At 40.4% G+C, this 22,719-nt stretch overlaps 2 protein-coding genes across 6 annotated transcripts in view; one reads left to right on the top strand and one right to left on the bottom strand.

The window, feature by feature from the left end:
- ST6GALNAC5 (ST6 N-acetylgalactosaminide alpha-2,6-sialyltransferase 5) overlaps positions 1 to 576 on the bottom strand; it is a 173,059-nt gene extending 172,483 nt beyond the window's left edge. Inside the window, exon 1 of the mRNA XM_077771121.1 lies at positions 341 to 576. Coding sequence (XP_077627247.1) covers positions 341 to 355 — 15 coding nt within the window. The 5' untranslated portion in view covers positions 356 to 576. The remainder of the gene's footprint in view (positions 1 to 340) is intronic.
- Positions 1 to 22,719, top strand: part of LOC144237418 (uncharacterized) — a 69,477-nt gene that overhangs the window by 850 nt on the left and 45,908 nt on the right. For all 5 annotated transcript variants that reach the window (XM_077771122.1, XM_077771125.1, XM_077771124.1 and 2 more), the window contains exon 2: positions 3,705 to 3,802. In XM_077771122.1, the coding sequence (XP_077627248.1) occupies positions 3,705 to 3,802 (98 nt within the window). The remainder of the gene's footprint in view (positions 1 to 3,704; positions 3,803 to 22,719) is intronic.

Raw genomic sequence — 22,719 nt, 5'->3', positions numbered from 1 at the left:
CTCTTAGTTTTTGCCAGGCTGTTGCTTTCGGGCATCCTCCCCATCCCCCGAACCACGCGCCCACCCCTCCACCGCTTCTCCAGCTCCCCGAGAGCCCCGGACCTCTCGCCCGAGATCCAGGAGCCGAGGCAACCCGAGTTCCCATCCCGGCTCCGGGATTTCTGAGCCAGGCAGAACCAGGGAACCGGAAGGGGACACCGAGCAGGTGGAAAGTTGTCCCTTTGTAACAGGCGACCTCGCGGCACAGGGGTAGGCGCCCTGGAGCTCTCCCGTGCGCCCCGGGGACGTTGCGTCCGGGGGTCCCCGCCTCTGCTCAGAGGAGTTGAAACAAATGACTCACCATCAGGGTCTTCATTTTGGGCACCTCTTTTGTGAGGAATCCTCAGGCACACGCGTCCGGAGCCACTTTTTCTTGGAGGGTTTCCATGGTGGGTGATGGGGGACGGGCGGCTCTGATTTTCGCCTGGCTGCCAGCTGCGGCTGAGTGGTTAGGAGAGCTGCGGGACCCAGGAAGAGCGGCTGTTGCAGAGATTAGAGACAGAATTAAAACTGAACCGGACCCTCGTAGTCTCTCAGTGATCTACACAACTGCCGCCTGCCGCCGCCTGCTGGGTCCTAAAGACCTCTGCATCTCCCCCCTTCCCGCCCCCAAATTATCTTTTCAGCAGAGTAGAATTTCTGGGGCGAGAGAGTTAACCGTGGCAGTGTACCCACCTATTGGTCCGAGGGCTTATTTATCTTTTATGAAGTCATCAGTAGAAACGAAGGAGAACCCAATTGGATTCTGAGCATGATAGCCATTTGAAAATTTGCAAACTAAATTCTGTTCTGTAATTTTGATAAAAAGTCAACTGCCCAAATGTCAGTAGCCCTATTTATAGCTTTTGCAGTTGTGTTCCTACCATGGGGAAATCTGTCAGGAAATAATTTTTCCAAAAAATTATTTATTACTTCAGTTGTGCAATTGTAGGCTTTCTGATAACACTCTTAGTTTTACTTTTTAAATCCAATTATTCTCATGCCACCTTTATATTTAAATTTCCATCTAAATTATTTAACTCATTACTTGTTTTAAAAATCACAATTTACATTTTTATCAGAACTTTGAGGTTTCTAGTGTTCATCTAAAGGATTTTAAAGTGTTAGAAGCATTCAGCACGTCACAGCCACATGATTAACTGGACCTGTAGATTCTTCCTAATTTTAAGGAAAGCTTTCCGGCTGCTAGAGATAAAACTGTTTACTGCTTATTTTTTTTGACTCCTGAGGACTTTGGTGTTCTCCTTGTATTGATTTACTGCCCTGACAGTACATAATTTCACATTTAGAACTTCGATTAAAAATTTCTAAAAGTTATCGTTTTGTGTTGGGAAATTCACGTCAATAGCTTGTTGTAAGGCCATTCTCCCTCCTGCGTTAAGTTACTAATGGCATTTGTTAAATGTCTAATTTAGTTAAAACATATTTCCTGTGAAATTGCTCAGTGAGAATAGTTGTCTTAATGTATTACTTAACACCTCACCTGTAGCAGCATAACGTTAAAGATTGCATTAAGTTGGAAATGATCAGCAGGCCAACTGAACCATAGGCACAATAAGAGCTTTCTCAAGGCCAAAAAAGGCATTACAATCATTTTTTAATCTTCAGTAATCCATTGCCCGACGGATGATACAACAGGAACTATTTTTAACCTGTGAGGCGTCCTTCCACACTTTGTATTAAGAAAGTTAAAATTACTGGTACAACAGTGACTATCAATGCAGTGTGTTTGGGGGAAGGCAAGACACACATAGGATTTAGCCTTTTAAGGGAAAACAAAAAATTCAAAACACGGTCCAACATTGCCAGCCTCAAGGCTGTTTATTCAATTTGTGCTTTAGGCATGAATAGTACCAGTTGTTAGGGCAGGAAAAGCAGCAGCCAGAAGAGAATCTTATCGGGTCTTGGCAATTCTTTATTGTATGGGTGCACTTGACACTCGAATTAGGGAAACAAAGGACCAACTTGATGAATCATCGCAAACAGATTATCTGTGTTTCTCCAGGGCTGCTTCTGAGATGTTGCTAGACTGAGCTCCTGCATTTTTCAGGATCATTCCCCTCCCATCCAGCAAGTTGCCCAGTGACCGATAAAACACTTCTAATATATTTTGCTATGCCAAACAGCCATCATATTTATGATTTAAGCTCATGGCAGCACGTTGGACATCTGTTACACGGTATGTCTGACCACATTCATTAGGCTTATGCTTTTTTTTTTTCCTCCTGGGATGGCAGTTAGCTAGTTGCTAAATCCACTTATGAGATGGCCAGAGTAAATTTAAAAATGTAATTCTGAACTTGATTTAAATAATTTCAAGGTCTCTGGCTTTCAAATACTTGATTAGATTGATGTGATGGTTTTAGGCAGTTTGGCCTGAGAGCAAAATGGACAAGGTGGGGGTGGGGGGAGGGCAGATGAAACAAGTAACAGAAGTTAAAATCTTTGTGCTGTTCAATTCAGTGATCATTTAATTATCACCTGCTATGTGGTGGTTCTATATTAGGGAATGCAGAGATGAATAAGACACAGAGCCTCTCCTCTAGGAGCTCACAACCATGTGTGTGTGAGTGTGTGTGCGCGCGCGTGCATGTACATGCACGAATGCATATAAAGTGTGTGTCAAGTCTGCAAGTTGTCAAAAAAAGGCAGGACTAGAGATTCAACATATATTTATCAAGTACCTACCGTGTTCAGCACCTACTCTGGTGAACACCTACTATGTGCCAGACATTGGGATTACCTGGTTGAACAGATCACATGGTGCCCCAAAGGAACTCAGCCTATGCCCACATAAATGCTATGAGCCTTTATGTTACAAAGAACTAATTACTTGATTTGTTTTTCAACCACCAAGTGCTTGCTTATTTAAGATCTAAGGGGTTTGATATTTTGAAGGTACTCACCCATGAAGTTTGTGTAACTTCATGCACACTTTTAAGTTTAGAATCTGAATATCCGGAAAGAGAAGAAAATAGGCAATGCTTGCATACACTTGCTTGAACTGGAGACAAGACAAGCGCATAAAGTTATTTTAGTTCATCTAACTTGTCCAGTTCAATACAAAGTGAGTCGGGGAATCACAATTTACTTCTCAAAATCCAGGTAACTGAGATAGATTTCTCACCACTTAAAATTTTGCCACATTTTTGCCTCTAGTGCTATCACATTCAATCAAATAGATTTCTACTTTTGGAAAAAAAAAAAAGAAAGGAAAGGGAAAGAAATTGAGTGTTCTACAATGTAGGTTATGTGATAAACTTAAGGTGAGAATTTATGAAACAAGACATGTCATAGGGTGAGGAGGAGGAGGTGACATCTGAAGCTCAGAAGGGGTACCAGCACATAGGTTTGACCACAAATACTCCAGGAAAGCAACCAAAGGAGGAAGAAAGACAAACTACTAGAAATTCTTGCGCCCTGCCCATGACTCCTAAGTGACCTCACAATTCTGAAACAAGTGTTTCAAACATTTCAAAGAGGATGAAAAGGAGAAACCTGCATGTGAGCTACAACTTGCTTTCCACTTGATGATCTTAAAGGAGAGAAAAGTTCCCCTAACCGCTCCAAAAGCCAAAAGCTCACAAATGGCAGAAAGTCCTAGAACAAATTTGAAATTTGTCCTTCTGTGTTCCACAGTTTACTTAACTCTCTTTACTTCACAGGCTGTGCTTAGTGGGCTGTTGGTTGAGAACAAGTCCTTGGAGTCCCGTGTCCAGAACCCAGATTCAGAGTTTACCACTTACCAGCTTTGTGACTGTGGGTAAGTTACTTAGTTTCTTCATCTAAAATGCCAATCATGAGAGCACCTACCTCAAAGTATTGTTAAATGAGATACTATGGGTGTCAAGAAGAGTACTAACAGACTCTTAACTATTATTAGTGTTGCGGACGAAATGACACAAAGGACAAGACACACACAAAAGACAGACACAACTCCGGCTGGAGGAACAATTCTACGTTACCCCCTCTTGCGGCTTATTTTATACCCCAGTAACTGGATACAAACTGAAATCTACAAGATGCATTCCTTTACCAATTAAGGGCAAGTAGCCAAACAGATTTCAAGGACGGGGGGGAGCAAAGGGAGGAAGGGACCACAACATGTTTACTAAGAGACCTGCCCACAACTCCAGCCTCCTCCTTACTTCTAAGGAGGGCATGTTCCCTCGTTTGTGAGCGGACCATTAAACTTGGATATTGTGTGCAGGCCTCCTGGCAGAGCATCCTGTTTGCAGGCATGCTTTGCCCAGGCAGGGAGCCCCGTGCGCAGGTGCATCCCCGCGTCCCTAACCACGCTTTCTTGTGGTCACTGTCAGGCTCCCACAATTAGTAATATTTTATGATCATGATTAATAAACTGGGTTTGAAGGCAAAAGACCAGGGATTGACCTATGTGACCAAGAGCTACATGACCTTGAACAAAGGACTTAGTAAGTGGGGTTGACTGGGTGGCTCAGTTGGTTACGAGTCTGCTCTTGATTTTGGCTCAGGCCGTGATCACATGGTTCATGGGATCAAGCCCCACAATGGGCTCAGGGCTGACAGCATGGAGCCTGCTTGGGATTCTCTCTCCCTCCCTCTCTCTCTATCCCTTCTTCACTCACATACTCTATCAAAATAAATAAATATTCAAAACAATATTAAGCAGACTTATAACTTATCTGTAAAATGGAAATAACAGAACCTATCCCACAAATGGTTAGAAGGTTTGTTAAGATATTGTACATGTGACTGCTTTGTGATCTCTGTAACTCTGTATAAAGTAATAGTCAGTCATTTATCAAATACCAATTGAGCATCTACTATGTGACAGATACCATTCTAGGCTCCGAGATTATGACCAAAGCATGGAAGAACTCTGCCCTAGGAGGCTATATTCAAGCTAGGACAATAAACCAATAAAATAGAATGTCAGACACTAGGGGGGAAAAAAAAGGCAGGGCAAAGCAGTTAGAAATTGGGGTGGATGTGTTGTTTTAGTTAGGATGCTCACATCTGAGCAGAGATTTGAATAAAATGAGGGAAGTATCCATGAGGTATCTAGAGGAAAAACAGTCTAGGCAGAGGGAACAGCATGTGCAAAGTCCATGAGGGAAGAGCTTGACTGGCATGTTGAAGAGACAGCAAGGAGGTTGGTGTGGCTGGAGAAGCGAGCAAGAGAGAGTGGTAGGGGAGGAGGGCAGGGAGGAGGCAGTGCAGGAGCAGATCATCTAGGGTCTCCTAGGCCATGAAAAAGACAGTATGTGAGGTGCCTGGGTGGCTCAGCCAGTGAAGTGTCTGACGTGGGCTCAGGTCATGATCTCACATTTCGTGGTTTCAAGCCCCACATTGTGCTCTGTGTTGACAACTCAGAGCCAAGAGTGTGCTTCGTATTCTATGTGTCCCTTTCTCTCTATGCCCCTTCCCTGCTCATGCTCTGTCTCTGTCTCTCTCAAAAATAAACAAACAAAATAAAAAATAAAGAAAAGACAGTGTGAAGGAAACCCACCGAAGGGCTTAAAGCAGAGGAAGGCCATGGATACTTTATGTTTTGGAAAGGTCATCTGGCTGCTGTGCTGAGAATAGCTTTGGGGGAGTGAAAATGGAAGCAGTGTGATTGATCCCTTAGGAAGCTATTGTAGTAGTCTAGGTGGAAAGAGTGAATGCTTTCCGGATTTGCTGGCTGTTGGGTATGCAAAAGGAGAAAAGGAAAGGAGGCAGGCCAGTGTAAGGCAGCTGGGAGAATGCAGCTGGTGTCTCCACGATGGGGAACACTGCAAGAAAAACAGTTCCGGGTGGCTGAGAATGGAGAATTTGGATTTAGATGTACTCATAGGAGATGTCAAAAGTAGTGGGAGTTCCGGCATGATGCTGGGCTCAGAGACGTGATCTCAGCATCACAGCTCATGAAAGAATGAGGTCCCCTAGGAATGAGCCAGGACACAGAAGAATAAAGGTCACAAGCTTGAGCCCCGGAGCTCCAAATTTCAGATGCCAAGAATAGGAGGCATCATTACAATAGTAATACTGAAAAACAGTAAATGACTATCTGAACTTGATTATTTTCATTTTGAATGGATTTTCCATTCCAACATAGTTAGTCATTTATGTACTCCAAGCACTTTTCACATTCTATGATTGTACTGAGCACATTCATTTATGTATTTATTGCTCATCCTTTCTTCTACATCATACATTTTCTAGAACTGGAACTATGTCCCATTAGTGCTTATAATCTATAAGCCTGGCACATAACTGAGGGTAATGATATTAATCACCAACATTTACTTAGCACTTACCATGTGCAGGCACAAAGTCTAAGAGTTTTACGTATATTAGCTCTTTCCATCCCCACAACAACTCCATGAAGTAGGTACTATTACTGCCCCCATTTCACAAATGAGTGAACTGAGGCCCGAGAGTCATTTGTCCAAAGTCACCCAGGCACTGAGAGGTAGCATTGGGCTAAATAAGTATTTGTTAAAACAAATAATATTTGTTAAAGAATGTAAGAATGCCGTAACCAAGTTCTTCTAATGAACTCTAAATTGATATGATTTATAAAATTTAGTTTACACCCAATCTTGAGGTAATATAACCAAAGGCAGTTCTTTGTTTGGTGATCTATTTTTTTTTTGCTACTTTTATTGTTTCAAGATACATTTTACATACAGTAAAATACACAAAATCTGAGTGTACAGTTGGATGAATTTTGACAAAATTGTGCACTTGCGAACCAACACCACTATCAAGATATAGATCATTTCCATCATTTCAGACAATACCCTCATGCTTCCTTTTCAGTCATACTAACCCTACCCGATAAGCAAACAGGCAAACATTGTTCTGCTTTTTATCACTATAGATTAACTTTCCCTATTCTAGACCTTACTATAGAGGAAGATATATAGTATTTTTGCCATTTAGTCTGACCTCTGCCACTTAGCATATTTTGAGGTGTGTCCATGTTGTTGAGCGTCTTCACAATCTGTTCCGTTTTATTGCTGAGGACTGTATTATGGTGGTAATATAGCACAATTGGTTTTATCCATTTTCTTATTAATGAATGTTTGGGTTGTTTCCAGTTGTCACTTGTCATTTTGTGGATGTACACTTTCGTTTTTTTCTTGCACAAACACCTGGGTCATGTGACAGGTATACAGTTAACATGAGGAGAAACCGTCAAACTGTTTTCCACAGTGGTTGTACCATTTTTCATTCGAATCAACAGTGAATGAGAACTTCATTTGTTCCTGTTCCCCATCAGCACCTGGTGGGGTCCGTCCTTTCAGTGCCTCTTTGCTTTTGGAAAGTTTTCAAGATAAAGAAATCTTTGCCTACCTGGGATCCTTCCTCACTCTGTGTGTACTCTTCCCTTTTAATCTCATCTCCTGACTCTAGCCAGGAACACTCGGAATTTACAGGAGCATCTTGAATTAACAGTATTTATGGTGAGTGAGCTGAGCCTTTGCACAAGCTGCTCTACCTCGTGTTCCCTCTCCACATCCCCACCTATTCTTGGTCCACTGGCATCCCCATTTTCGGAACTTGCAGTGGGACCGTGAGGCTCCTTTATGGTTTCATAGCTTGGGTAGAAGCTCAAGCTGGGAACCGCACAGGCCAGATTTGGTCCAGCCTCGGACTCTCCACTCACCTGTGACCAGAAGCCAGTCACGGATAACTCTTCTCAAGTTTTCTCATTTGCAGTAGGCCAGTAGTAAGACCTTTCTAGCAGAGAGAGTGGTTGTGTAGACAAAATATACTAACATATGTGAAGTGTTCACCACCTTTCTGACTATGCAGATGGATCAATCAAAAAGTATGGTTTTCACAGGGGACTGCCTGCTTCGTATAAAGGGAGGGACATCCATTCTCAGATGTTTATTGAGCATATAATAAAAATAATAATTAAGGTGCATTGTGCACCTGCCGTCCAACATTATGCTAATTATAGGCATCGACTTATTTAGTGTGTAATGATGTCATTTCCATTTTACCAACAAGGAAACTGAGATTGAGGGATGTGAGATCATTGTCCAAGGCCACATGGCTAGAAAGTGACAGATCAAGAGTTGACCAGGTCTGTTTGGCTGCAGGCCCTTCCCTCATAATGTCCACATTCCACACTCCACTGCTTTCTGTATGCTCTGACTTCGGGCCAGCCCTCCTCTCACTGCTGCAGGTGCGAAGAGGAGAAAGACGTGACCCTCACTACAGAAGACAAACCCACGAGCATATAATTTTAATTCAGGGTTCAAAGTGTAAAAATTGAGTTATAAATGGAGAATTAGAGGAGGCACAGAGGACATGTGGCTACACGAGAGCGACTCAGCTATGATTTCTGGCAAAAAGCAATGCTCAGTTGTTTTTTGTTTTTTTTAATATTTATTTGTTTATTTATTTATTTAATGTAATTTATTGTCAAACTGGCTAACATACAAGGTGTACAGTGTGCTTTTGGTTTTAAAGAATCACTGGAAACAGAGTAGAAGACCAGTGTCTCCAGGCAGAGAGGACAGTATAAACAAAGGCATGGAAACAAGGAAACTCCTGCTGCGTGCTAGGAACCGACAAGGAGTTTATGGGTGAGGCAGGGAGTTTTCAGAACCAGGATGGTTCGGTACAGTTGTAGAAGTTGTGCAGCCCAAAAGGATGCACATTTAAGTGGGCATAATGCAACTCAGACACTGCAGATTTGTGTATTATTTTGTCACTTTCCTTGAAAGTGACCATTAAGCATCTTGCTCTATAGACACCAGAGAGTTACAATTTCCCATTAGATAGAAGTAGAGTGTTGTAACTAACAGAAGCCTTTTAAAATTTGCACAATAGTGCTGTTTGGGCTGAGAGGGGTCTGGTCAGAACTACTTTCTAGTGGCTGTCTTTGTGAAGATGGTGAGAAGGATGGATTTGTCGGAGGAAAGACTAGAGCCAGAGAGAGCATCTAGGATAATGTTGTGGAAATCCGGGTGAAAGATAAAAGCTTCAGCCAAAGCAGTGTGGGTCAGATGGATTCAAGAAATTCTTAGGCAGGCGTTATGTTATAATGGCTAAAGTGGATCAAATCCTAACTATGCAGAAGAGGATTTATGAATACAAAACCGTGCTTTTTCCCATGCAAAATAGTGTGTGTAATTATGGCCACATTTCAAAATGATATAGCATAATAATAAAAAACGGCTTACATCTTGTCTTCGTTTGGGTTCTCTCAGACACATACACTGGGATAAGGATCCATGTGCAAGTAGTTCTTTGGCAGGTGAAGAAAACCCCAGTCGGGGAGTAGGGAAGCGACACAGGAGGGGAAGGCGGCCAATAGATGGCTTGTCATCAAGCAAGTTACTCCTATAGACAACAGGGGCTCAGTCCTGCTGGGGAAATTTTGGCAGTTAGTACAGAACTCAGGCCTTGGTTATTCCACCTGAGGGCTGAAGGAGTAGTGTTGCTTGTTTGGTTAAGGACTGCTCTGGGTGTGGGGTGGTGGTGGCCGTCGATTCCTTGGCACACGCCGCCTGCTGACAGGTGGCAGAGCAGGCGGGCTCCGGAGGCAGGAACAGTCCCCCAGGCAGAGACGTGCAGGTGCTGGAGCTCTAAGTCCCCCGTCTGCTCTGAAGTGGCAAAGGCAGTGGATATGGGCAGGGCACCTGCAGCATCTGCCACACATGGATATTGCTCTTTAGAGTTTTCAAAGGATTCAAATTCCTTCTGTCATTTGAACCTCCCAATAACCTTGTAAGGTAGAGACGTGTGGTTTCCGACTAAGGAATCTCTTATTCGTGGTCAGTTCCTCCTGCTTCCACTGCTGCTCTTTCAGTATATGTGCTGCTGAAGCGAGCACCACATAGCTGCTATTTCAAACAGAAACATCTCTTGTCAGGGTCCCTCCTTTTTTCTTCACCCCTAATTTGTTTAGATGTCTGTCTCCTGATGGAGATTGCGAGCAGGTGAATTTAGAGATTTCGTGCTGTTCACCTTCATTTTCGCAGATACTAAAATACAGTAGGTGCTTAGTAAATGTAACTGGGTGGATGGATTAATGATTATTATCATTTCTTTTTTTAAGTTTGTTAAAATTGGGACTGAGAGAACTAAAGCAACGTATCCAAAGTCACACTTAGTAGAGGCAGAACTTGAACTCAGCTATTCTACTTTTCTCTGGAAAAAATCTTACTGACACTGCACAGCTCAGTGAGGGTGGATATGGTGAATCTTTGTGGGGGATTCATAAACCCTACTGACCTAGGAAGTTTGGACATCTGAGGGGAGGCCAAAAACTATGAAGGAAGACCAGGAAATTTCAGTAACTCCTTTTATATTAGGAAATGATTTTTGTTTTATTATTTATAATATCTCAAAGTAAAATGGAGAGAGATAAATAGGGGCCAACACCATGACCCCATAAAAGGAAACACATTTTTTTCCTCCAAATATGAAGGATAAAGGACTATCCCTGTAGGACCTGATGTAGCCATCTGAAGGCTGGATGAGGCTGTGTGCTGCAAAGCTCCCTGTGCTCCTGGCTAGCCCAGGAAGTCAAGGGTGTTGCTGAGCCTACATGGAAGACATGTTTTTTTATTCTTTTAATGCAGCGCACACTATAAGCGGTAGCAACTGCAAGAGGAGAAACCAGGTAAGGAGTTTTCGAAATGAATTTATAAGTGCGTTCTTGAGGGTCCTTGCAGTATTTCTGCTAATGTAAGCGGCATGATTGATCTATCTGCATCTTTCTGCTTCTCTTCCCACGCTAATTTATATCATTCCATGTCTTCTTCCCTTTGTTTGGAAATGATGCACATGCCATTTAAAGTAGCTGATTTTATTTCAGCAGCATTGAAATGTTAAACTTCTAAAAAGTCAACATCCTAAGAAAAAAAAAGGCAACTTGAACTTTGTGTCCTCCTTGAAGTAAATTTGTGATTTTCAAATTTCTTTTTATCTGTGGACTTCACCTACACTTCACCTCTGTGTAAAGGTAAGGGCTCCACTGTCACCTAGATTCGTGTTTGAATCCCAGCTCTGACTTTTATGGACTATGGCTTTGAGCATGACACTAAATCTCTGTGAGCCCCACTTGTCTCATCCATGTAAGGGGACAGAAATGCTGCCCTCCTCAGAGGGGCCATTTTAAGGATTAAATGAGGTAATGGTGATAGAACCTAACACACACAGGGCATTTTCTATGTACTTAATCCTTATAACAACCCTCAGTTATGTACTATTCTCATGACCCTCTTACAAGAACACTGAAGCATAGATGGGCAAGATATCGTGCCTAAGATCCAGTTACTAAGTGGCAGTATCAATATTTGGACCCTCACATCTAATGAAATTTAAAAACCCAACTCTGTCAATTATTACTATTGTTGGAATAATAGCTTTCCTGGAGGCTCACCGTATGAATTAAAATTGGAACTGTCCTGGCTGACATAGAAGCGGGAAACCCAGGTCTCTTCTTCTGCCCCTGAGGTGCCCGTGGGGGCATCTCCTCAGAAAATAAACATAACTGGGAAGCCACTGACTTTCCTAATGCCGGTAGAGAAAAAACAAACATTAATAAAAAATGAAAACAGCTGATGGATACCTACACATGTTCTGTTTGCTTTGCCTTATATGTCCTAGTGGATACTTTAGAAATAACTACCTCTCTTGTTGTTTCTCAAATAAACAGCTACACCTCCCAAGATGACAGACAAGAGCCATGACAATAGGGTTTTTGGATCTGCTTTTATGAAATCCTAACAAGGGTTTGTCACTGGTACAACCAGATAATTTTGCATTAAAATTTGTACTTAAATAACGACTTGAACTGTTTGAAAAATGTTCATTCTGCAAATATTGATGGAGTGTAACATTATGTATCAGCCATGGCTCAGGTATTTAGGGGTTGCTAGTACTGAAGCAGAAAGCCAGCTACATATGGTGATATCTCCAACTCCTAAGTCATTTCCCTTGGCCCCTCAGGTGGCCCTGCCCATTCGGACCCTGTGTACACTGGATGACCACTTCTTTGTTATATCATCTCAATCCAGACACTGGTGTCTTTTCCCACATACGCATATGTGTTCTGGAATGTTTCTGTCTTCTTCCTGTAGAGGCATGTGTTGTTTCATTTTCTATTTCCAGGACCTCCCTTCCATCTCCTATCAACAAGGGCTATTCTTCATGTGGATTTGTTTCCCTTTTCAAGTCAGATAGAAGGCTGGAGCTTCCTTCAACATCGTGTTTCTGAAGGGACAAGGCTGCTATAGTGCCTCACTTGGAAGATTATCATGAGGCTTAACCTTAGAAATACATTTTACACCTGGTACAGGTCCCAACACATAGTAGGTCATCAGTCACACATGATTTGTGTTCCTCTTTAAAAAATATGGTGGCTGAAACTACATACCGTGAGATCACTTACAATTTAAGCATTGTTATACATCAAAGCTTAAATATATGGAGATCATTTCTTCCTGTTGTAAGTTATCACCAAATAGAATTTATGAACCCTCAGATTCATGGGGTTGGGACGAAAGGTATAAAATTGAGGCAATAAAGCTCCATTCTGCACTTCTGCTCAGAACTTCTTTCACACACATTTTTGTACCTAATAATAATATTTCACAGTTGTAAAACTTTTTTTTTTCCAACTTGGACATGTGCTACTATGGTTGGCATTGTTCCACACTTACATTAACTGGTCATATGTACTAAGGAGTTAAGTTTCAATTTATATAAAATTGGTTGCCTGGATTTATATATGTAATAAGTGGAGAGGCTAATTGAAAAGTGATAAGATTTGAATCCGAGTGACTTGACATGCAGTGGCTTCTAGGACTAATTAATTAATTAATTAATTGCTTTACTTATCAAGCATTTATTGAGAGCCTACACTGTGGCATGCAGCATAGTAGATGCTGATAATATGAAGATGAAAGTTTCTCAGGAAGCTCATAGGCTGCCATTAGCGATACTTCAACAAAGGATTGTGGTGTGATTTCCAGAATAGCAACATGTCCATGGTATTGCAGTAGCAAAGAGAGGGGTAATCAATTCACCATGTTTTGAAGTGTAGGTTTTGATATTATTTAGGTGTAATGAGGCCAACCAATCAGGAGGTGATTGCCATTGCAAGATACTTTGTTATACTCACAGATCCCTAAAAAGGGGGTGTGACATGTCACAGAGGGCCACATGGGAAAACACCAGGGTTGGTCAGAAGGTGGGGGAGGTGGGAATGTGGGCAAGAACCTTTCTTGTGTTTGGGCAAAGCAAAGTAAGCAACTGCAGGATGGCTTACTTGAGTAATTTCAGTGGACTCTAGGGCAGAAGGTGGTTGTCTGGTACCTGGTCCAGGAGTGATTAGGGCAAGCAGTTGAGAGCTGATAAAGAAGGCATTTAGGGATATGGACTCTGGATTGACTGTCACATGCAAAAAGCATGCTCCTAGGCTAGTGTTTGCTCTCTAGGAACCAGCTCATCCTTACAGAGGCAGTCTTCCAGGGGAGGCAAGACCCCAAAGCATCAAGACATAAAGAAAAAGCTTGGTTAATACAACTATGTGGGCCAGGGCATCCAGGAAAACAGGCCTAAACCCATAGGAGAAGGACTTTCTGGGTAGAGAGTTCAGCTTATGCAAATGTCCAGGGATGTGGAAAGTATGTTTTTAGTTCAGCATGTTTGGAGTCTGGAGTGAAGGTACAATAGGGGCAATGGGGCTGGGGAGGGGCGGTGATGTAGGTAGAAGCCAGTTCATGAAGTCTGCCTGGCTGTGAATTTAGACTTTTTTTTTCTTTTTTTTTTAAATAGTGAGGAATAACTGACAGATTTTACATAGGAGGGTGACAGTGATTTCAGTTTACTTCTGTTTGGTGAAAATCTATGCTACTAAATCTATGCTACTTAAAAATTAATGAGGTTTCACATCTCATCTTTGTAAGATAAACAGCATGATATGTTTAGTACTTTCAATGGTTATGTAAAAACTGTTTACTCTTTCTTTCTTACAGATTATAAGTCCTTGGTATTCTCTTGCTAGCACCCTCCAAGCAGGCAGGTAGTATAGCAGAGAGTATAGAGTGATAAGGCAGTAATTAAAGGACCAATGTTGTGTTTAGTTCATTGGTTGAGTCACCTAACTTCTCTAAAGAGAGGCTTAGTGATTAAGATCATCCAGACAGTGGGTGGGTGTGAATCCTGTCTCTGCTACTTATTATGTGACCTCAAGCAAATTATTATCTCAGTTTAATCATATGTAAAATGGAAAAAAATAAGAATACCTATATGATAGGATCCTAAGAGGATTTGGATTTGATATCCTCACCCATCATGCCTCTGCCAGCAAACCAATGCTTTATGTAGGGTCATGATGGTCTGTGCAACATTAGACCACCCGGTGCACATCACAGCAGAATAAAGGGCAATGAGATGGTGCTTATGGAAATCAACGGTACTATCACATTTCTCAACCCTCAGAAGTAGAAACTCTTCTACAGTGGAGGTATGGAATATTAAACATGGCTATTCTTGTTTGAATCCAACATCCTATAAAGCTAGTGTGCTATCCTATAGATTGCTATAAGTCAGAGATCAATATATAGGCTCTTTTCCTTTTCCTACTTTCTATGACCAAGATACATACATTTTGAAACCAACATCTAGAGTGGAGTGATGCCTTGCAAGATTACATCTAATGACTCCTAGCCACATTTGTGCTTCCTGTCCTTATGACTCAGGGTTCCATTTTGACCAGGAGATAAAATCGTACCCATGAAATGGAAACTGTGAATGCTGCCTTACCTTTTCAGATTCTTCATGCCATGAGGCAACCACTCCAAAAGGTATTGTATTTCAGCTGGGCTGGTTGACTCAGGGTAGCAAGGTAAAGTAAGGTGGCTGCTATGTAGAGTAGGGAGAAGTAAGGATGGAGACAGAAAATGCTGCATTGAATCTTAATGGAAGACTGTCACAAAACTACATAGGCAGGTCTACCAAGGGCCCAAATCTCTCAGGAATGAAAGCTTGTGTCCTGTCAGTGAACTTGGCAAAGAGCTAAACATCAACAGATGAGTTGATGTTTCAAGGGAAAAATAGCACAGAATGTGTATTTCCTTTCTTGCTATTCTATAGCGATGCTAGATGTATGGATGTATGTATGGATAGATAAATAGGTTGATCAATAGATAGAAGAATGGGTGAGTGAGTGGTGGATGGATGGATGGATAGATGGATGAATACATGCATACATACATACATATGTATGGGTATACATAGTAAAACCTCACATTAACACAAAAATTGGAGCCTAAAACTTAAAAAACATTTGTATTATTATTATGAGGTTGGTGAAAAACAATATTTAGAGTTGTTTTTTCAGTCACTATGTAATAGAAAAGAAAATATTTTCAATTATTTGTTATGCAAGAAATAGACCACTATCACAAACAGAATTGCCCTATGCACAGAACTAAGAAAGTCCCAAATGATTATAAGGCAGTTACTGTCTAACTTAAACTTTCTCCCAGCCTCTCTCAAGAAGATAAGAATTTTAGCCCACCTCAGTTTTGGAATAAGAGCTGAGTGGAGAATAGGAGTCTATACAATTACATTATATTACATTGGCATCGACTTACTTTTATGAGGGAAGTTATGATTATATTTTTGATTTGGTGTGGTTTCATCATTTTACCTGATAAACGTATTGCTTGAATTAAGTCTTAAAGATTACAGAGGTAAATTTTGTTAATTTTGTTGCTGTACAGAATCCATTTTCCTTGGGGGTTTTGGGGAGGTTAATTACCTGTCTTCCATTCATGTCATTAAATGGCACTCTCAAGTCAAGAGACCCTGCCCTTCTTTGCCAGTAAGTGAGTTACCAAGTACACATGTCCTAGGCCAAGAGGAGTTTCCCTCTGAGGAGAGCTTGAATAGAGTGATAAAAGGTGGAAACAAAATCTGATTTAACTGGAGTCATCCCCATGGTAAGAGCACCTGTGATTGGTTCCTTCCACCAGAATCTCTGGAGCTATCTTGGTTCTTGCCCCTTCTGTGACTGAGTCTTCTAATATTCCTTCTATCTTGTGCATCATCCTCAATTCTTTCAATAAATTCATTTTGTCTTGTGTTAATCAGAGACTTGGAATCTAATAACCCTAAGTCAGAATAGAAGAGCTTTTATTTTTTTTTAATTTTTTTAATGTTTTATTTATTTTTGAGAGAGAGATAGAGACAGCATGAGCAGGGGAGGGTCAGAGACAGAGGGAGACACAGAATCCGAAGCAGGCTTCAGGCTCTGAGCTAGCTGTCAGCACAGAGCCCAACACGGGACTCGAACCCACAAACCGTGAGATCATGACCTGAGCCGAAGTCGGACACTTAACCGACTGAGCCACCCAGGTGCCCCTAGAAGAGCTTTTAAAGAAGGTAGGAAGGAGAAAGACAGTTACTCCTGAAATAAAGAAGATGTGAGCAAAATAATGGTGGTCTCCAATAGCCTGATGAGTCTGGATAACCTCACGTAGCTCAGAACAGTTAGTATGAAATTAATTGTAAAGGGGTTTTTGTTCTTATCTGGTGATTCCCAATATGTGCACCATAGATCTCTAGGGTATGGATAGTCTAAAACTCAAAGTCAGTAAGGATTCATATCTAACCAAACCTCATCTGTAGATTAAGTGAAAATCCATGGAATTACTATTTTTCTGGGGAAAAATTTAAAATATGAGATGTCTCACCACTGAAGTGGCAGGGAACAATTGATCTAAGCCAAGTTTCTCAACTGTAGAGTGGGTAGCATACTTGACTATCATATGCAATTTGATATTAATATTAGTTGAAATGTCAAGATTTATAGGTGCATTGCTTCTTTTATAAATTAGAGAAGATTCAAGGCTGCCTTTTCTATAAATCCATCTTGTCTCTTGCATTCTGATTTGTTTTCTTGAATGAGAGAGAACATAGTAGAATTTTAATTGCCAGTCAAGAGTTGTATACAAATCATCATGTATTGTCTCAATCACAGAGCATGGCGAGCCACTGTACTGATGTGACAATGATGATTATAAAGGTGATGCATTGCTGTGGTGTTGGGGAGTTGTAGTTCTTTCATTACTTACTTCTCTTTTAGGTTTGATTTTACCCATGAGTATATTTGTATCTAAAAAAATTCAAACTTAACACAAAGTTAACAGAATAGAACAAAAAAATTCCTGTATTTCCTCCACCCAGACTTCCCAACTGTTTATATATATATAATATATATATATATATAGTATTCTTACAAAGAATTAATTAATGCCTGAATCTGGTCTTCAGGAAATTTGGATGGACCTAGACTGTACCTTTAATTGTTTTGTCTCTTTAGTCTCCTCCAATTTGGAATAGTTCTTCAGCCATGATAGTTTTAAACAGTGCAGTCCTTTCATTCTTTCTATAGAACAGCATTGTTCAATACATGAACTGTGTGTGTGTGTGTGTGTGTGTGTACATATTATATATATGTGTGTGTTTTTTTAAATAAACTGTATGCCCAATGTGGGGCTTGAACTCACAGCTCCAAGGTCAAGAGTCACATGCTCTACAGATTGAGCCAGCCAGGCACCCCTGAAATATGTGAATAGTTTAAACTTTTCTAGTAACCACATTAGAAAAAGTAAAAAGAATCAGATGAAATTGATAGTGATAATATACTTGTTTAATCCATTGTATTCAAAGTATTATCATTTAAAAATTGTATATTTACATTCTGTTTTTCATACAGAGTTTTCATACAGTATATGCATAGTTCATCTCAGAACTAGTCACATTCCAACTACCCAGTAGCCACATGTGGCCAAGTGGCTATGATACCGGACAATGGAGTGTTAGTATGCCCCACAGTCTGTGTCCACTTAGTGTTTCCTTATGACTAGGCTTGAACATGCATTTTTTTGCAGGAATACAGCTGTGCTCTGGGTGGCTTATCACATCAGAAACCACATGTTATTGAACTGACTCATCACTGTTGATATTAACCTGAGCCATTTGGTCATGATGGTGACTTCCAGGTTTCTCTACTGCAAAATTACCCTTTTCCTTTTGTAATTGATGAGTATTTATCTTGTTCCTCATCAAACCATCACCCACTAGGCTTTACCTTCAAGGCAACTTCTGCCTTAGTCAATTGCTAGTATATTGATTGCCAGAAGATGTTTTCTATTTCCATCATTCATTCTGTATTCATTAGTTGGCTTTCTATCATAAGGGAGAAATTATCCTTCTTCATTCATACATATATATCAGTCAGGACTCATGGATGTTCATTTGATTCAATTATAGATTTTAATCAGTATTTGCTTATTTACTTATATAAATGTTTATTTATTTATTTTGAGAGAGGGATTGAGGGAGAAAAGAGAGAGAATCCCAATCAGATTCCATGTTGCCAGCACAGAGCCTGACATGGGGCTCGATCCCACAAACTTTGAGATCATAACCTGAGCCGAAAGCAAGAGTTGGATGCTTAACCAGCTGAGCCACCCAGGTGCCCAAATCAGTATTTATTTTGATGCTTATAATGTCTGAGATTAGAAGAAGAGAGTAGAAACCTCTTTAAGTTGGTTTCTCTGTTGCTTTGACATCTCTTTGTCATTCTTTGAACATTCCTTAAATTCTGGTCAAATAAGATAGTCCGGGTTTGGCTCATATTTTCCTTGACTCACCCTTGGAATTAGTTATTTTCTCTTCTTAAAATTTTTTTAGGTTTATTTATTTATTTTATGAGAGAAACAGAGAGAGAGGGAGAGAGAAACCCAACCAGGCTTTGTGCTGCCAGCACAGAGCCCAATATGGGGCTTGAAACTGTGGACCATGAGATCACTCTTCTAAACCAAGAGTCAGATGCTTTNTATTTTATGAGAGAAACAGAGAGAGAGGGAGAGAGAAACCCAACCAGGCTTTGTGCTGCCAGCACAGAGCCCAATATGGGGCTTGAAACTGTGGACCATGAGATCATGGCCTGAGTCTAAACCAAGAGTCAGATGCTTAACTGAATCACCCAGGCACTCCAGAATTAGTTATTTCCTCAAGGGACCTGTTTCCTTATAATGTAGAATGGTATTTAGAAACCAAGGTTTTGGTGTGTGATGCACTTATTTATATTGGATCAGTGGACAGAACTAAGATATAAATATATCACTTACAAATTATATATGTATACATACATGTACATAGATATTTATTTACATACCTATTTTAAAACACCATGAGCTCACACTGATACCTCCAATTCCAATCCAGCACCTTAGAGATCTTTCTAGTTTTTCCCTCTTTTATATTTTTAATCCTTTTTCTGACATTAAGAAACTTGGTTTCCATTATTTTGAATATATGTGCTTATTCAATCCTGTGCATGTTGCTTCTCTTTAGATCATGCTCTTTTTGGTCCTTAGCCCTATTTCTGCCTTCTTGGTTTTACTGTCACCTCTTCCATACCACTGCCTCCTTGGTTCCTAACCTATGGTCGCCTCCTTGGCCCTGCTGTCTTTCAGCCCACCCCTCTGTAACCTGATTCATGCCGCTTCTTCAAAGGAAAGGGAAAGAAGGAGAGGAGAGGGAACAGGAAGAAGAAATATTTTCTTTTTAAGTTAAGAAATCAAGCATAGACTTAGGCTTTTGGGAGCACAGCAGATTGGGTGTTTTGAAAAGCTCTCCCACTAATAAATACCTAGGTGGTAGATACATTAAAATCAAACAACAAAACTACATTACTAAATATGCAAGATAGTAAGAGAAATTTTCAAAGGCCAATAAACTCCCAAAACATAATAAATTAAATTAAATTAAATTAAAAAATCCCAGTGATTTGAAGCTAAAAACAGAATGGTAAGCTTATGCAGAAAGCTGGGCTAGCCTGAGTGGGGTAGGGGAGAGAAATGCAGTTCCCAATAAAACAGAGCTTTGAAGACTGATTTCACATACAGAGATGAGGTATACTAGGCCTCAGGCCTATGCGGCATGGGCTGCTGAACAGGTCAATCCCACATACATTTAGAACACTGTAAGGAGGCTCACCCTCACTGAGAAGCAGGGGCTAGAAATTGACAATGAAACTGGCCTATCTCTTCCAAGCAGAAAAACGAAAGTATCCCCTGAGAATTTGCTACCATAGATCTACTCTTGTGTAGTGTCTAGGGTTTAAATTTATACTACCTCTGTGGCCAGGCAAATATCAAGCCAAGATATTAAATTAACTGGTTCTGGCATCTGAAGCTTTTGCAAATTTGAAGATGGAGAAAGCCATCCTAAGCTTAGGCTACTTAAATTCCCCAAGATTAAGTTCAAGCAAATAGAAGCTCATGATTTAAAAAAAAAAAAACACCATGAAACAAAACCAAAACCAAAAAAACAAAAAGGAAAGCTTACCAAACAAGCCACCATGTTTGAAAATCAGCAGAAACAGCCAATCAAAGATTTGGACTCAGGAAGCTGCAGAGACTTAGATTATCTGATATAGAATATATCAGATATATAGAATATATCAGAACATACCTACATGTGAAGTATCAAAGAAATGGAAAAAAAAAGCAAACAACAAGACACTATCAAAACCAACCAGAAATATTTAGGAAAAAGATACATATAATCACTGAAATTACAAATATCTCAAAAGAATCCAGAACTCTCCTACACTACTGGTAGGAATGTAGATTGGTACAAATACTTGGAAAAACTGGTTGTGTCTATTGAAAGTAAATGCATAGCAAACCCTTTGACCTAGCACTCTACAAGCTTAGTAGAAATGTGGGTTTCTGTGCACCTCAAGCACATCCTGGAATGTTGATAGCAGCACTGTGTGCCATAGCTCTTACCTGAAAATCACCCACATGGCTGTCAACAACACATTATGATGATAATACGTATAAGATTATACACATAATGATGTATATTAATACAATAGAAAACTATCTGGCAATGAGAATGAACAACCTAGGGCTACACACATGTATGAATCTCACAAACACCATATTGTGTAAAAGAAGTCAGACAAAACAATACACTTATGATTCCCTTTAAAGTTCAGAAATAGACAAAACTCATTCATGTTGGAGAAGGTAAGATAATAATTATTTTTGGTGGGGGTTAGTGACTGAAAGGAAGCATGAGGGGGCTTTGAAGGAGTTGGTAATGTTTTTTGATCTGGGTGCCGGTTACACAATGTGTTCCGTGTATGAAACTTTTTCATATGTTGTGTATTTACATTATGTAAGTGTACTTTTATAAATGTAGGTTGTACTTTAATAAGAAAGATTGAGTTTAAAAGTAATTCTACCTTGAAGGATACTGAGTAGTGCATCAACATTTATTCATTCATTCAGTGAATATATTTATGCACTGTTCTTGTCGTTACTGGGAATATAGCAGTACACAAGAAGGTCTTGCCCTTAGAAAGCTTATATTCCCCTAGTGGAGAGAGAAAAATAAAGAAGGAAAGAAAAAGCACATAAGTACATTATAAAATCATAGGGAGTGAAAAGTGCAGTGAGGCAGAAATTAAGAAAATGCAATGAAGAGTGTAAAGGAATAGATAACATTGGCGGGGGGCCATCAGAGTTCTTCATAAGGAGGTGGAAACAGTGCAGAAGCTAGAAGAAGAGAGCAAACCACAAGGATATTTAGAAGGAAACAAAGGCCCTGAAATAGGAAGAACCTTAGGCTTCTGCTGGAAGAGGTAAAAACTCTCCTCAAAAAATAAAGATTGGTAGTCTTTAGCTATTTTTTCCCTCAAGAAATGAGATATTTAGCTAATTACATGTTCATAAGGTTTCCTTGACAAATACTTGGGATAGTATTTGCTTCTCTACAAAATGAGGGTGGGTGGGTAGGGTTGGTCAGCAATGGGTGAGGTCTTGCATCTGAATGACAGTTGCCCTGTGTGTTGGAGTGGAGAAGCCACTGAGAGCCACTGTCCTAGGCTATGAGAATTCACTGTAGGGAACTAAGTGGAGGAGTGACATGATGAGATTCGTGTTTTGGAAGGATTTTTCTGGCCACGATGCGGAGGATCCAGAGGAAAGAGGAACAAATAGCTAAGGAATGTGTGTCCTACAGAAAGTATGGGAAGGAGGGCTTTTTTAGACTTGACAGCACAGAGCAAAAACAGTCAACAGCATGGTCTAAGTAAAATAACACTGCAAATGTAGCTTATTGGATTCTCGTGCACCTGTGATGCCTATGGAAGGGTTAGGCCAGGTGTCTTTCCCCCTCTGATAGGAGCTGTTAAGGAGAGATGGTGCTGATGACACCAGGTTCCCAACTTAGTTTTCATTTAGTTGAGTGTGTTTTCACTTACCACGTGTAAATACTGATGGAAGGCTTACTGTTTTTGTTTTTCTTTTTAAACTTTTATTTGAATCACTCTTGAGATTCAAACCAATGTAGTCATTCATTTCCAAATTCTTACAGATATTGAATAAAACGCTGGTTGGCACCTTTTTAACTGAATCCCATGCATCAAGCAAGAAAATATGTGTGCTGAATTATTTAGATAATCCACTAAGAAAATAGCCTTAACTGGACATTGCTTCTCTTATTTTTCTTATAACATCCTGCATCTAGGAGAAAGGTTCCCTTCCCTCTTGCCTGTTCTCATAGCCTGTTCCCTGCCTAGGCTCATGCATAGTGGAAGGGAGGATAAACCCCATCTTCCCCATCACCTTCACCACNGTTTTTTTTTTTTTT

This window comes from Crocuta crocuta, unplaced genomic scaffold, assembly GCF_008692635.1.
Source record: "Crocuta crocuta isolate KB4526 unplaced genomic scaffold, BGI_CrCroc_1.0 scaffold125, whole genome shotgun sequence".
Lineage (NCBI taxonomy): Eukaryota > Metazoa > Chordata > Mammalia > Carnivora > Hyaenidae > Crocuta > Crocuta crocuta.
This window is presented reverse-complemented; position numbering and strand designations above follow the sequence as displayed.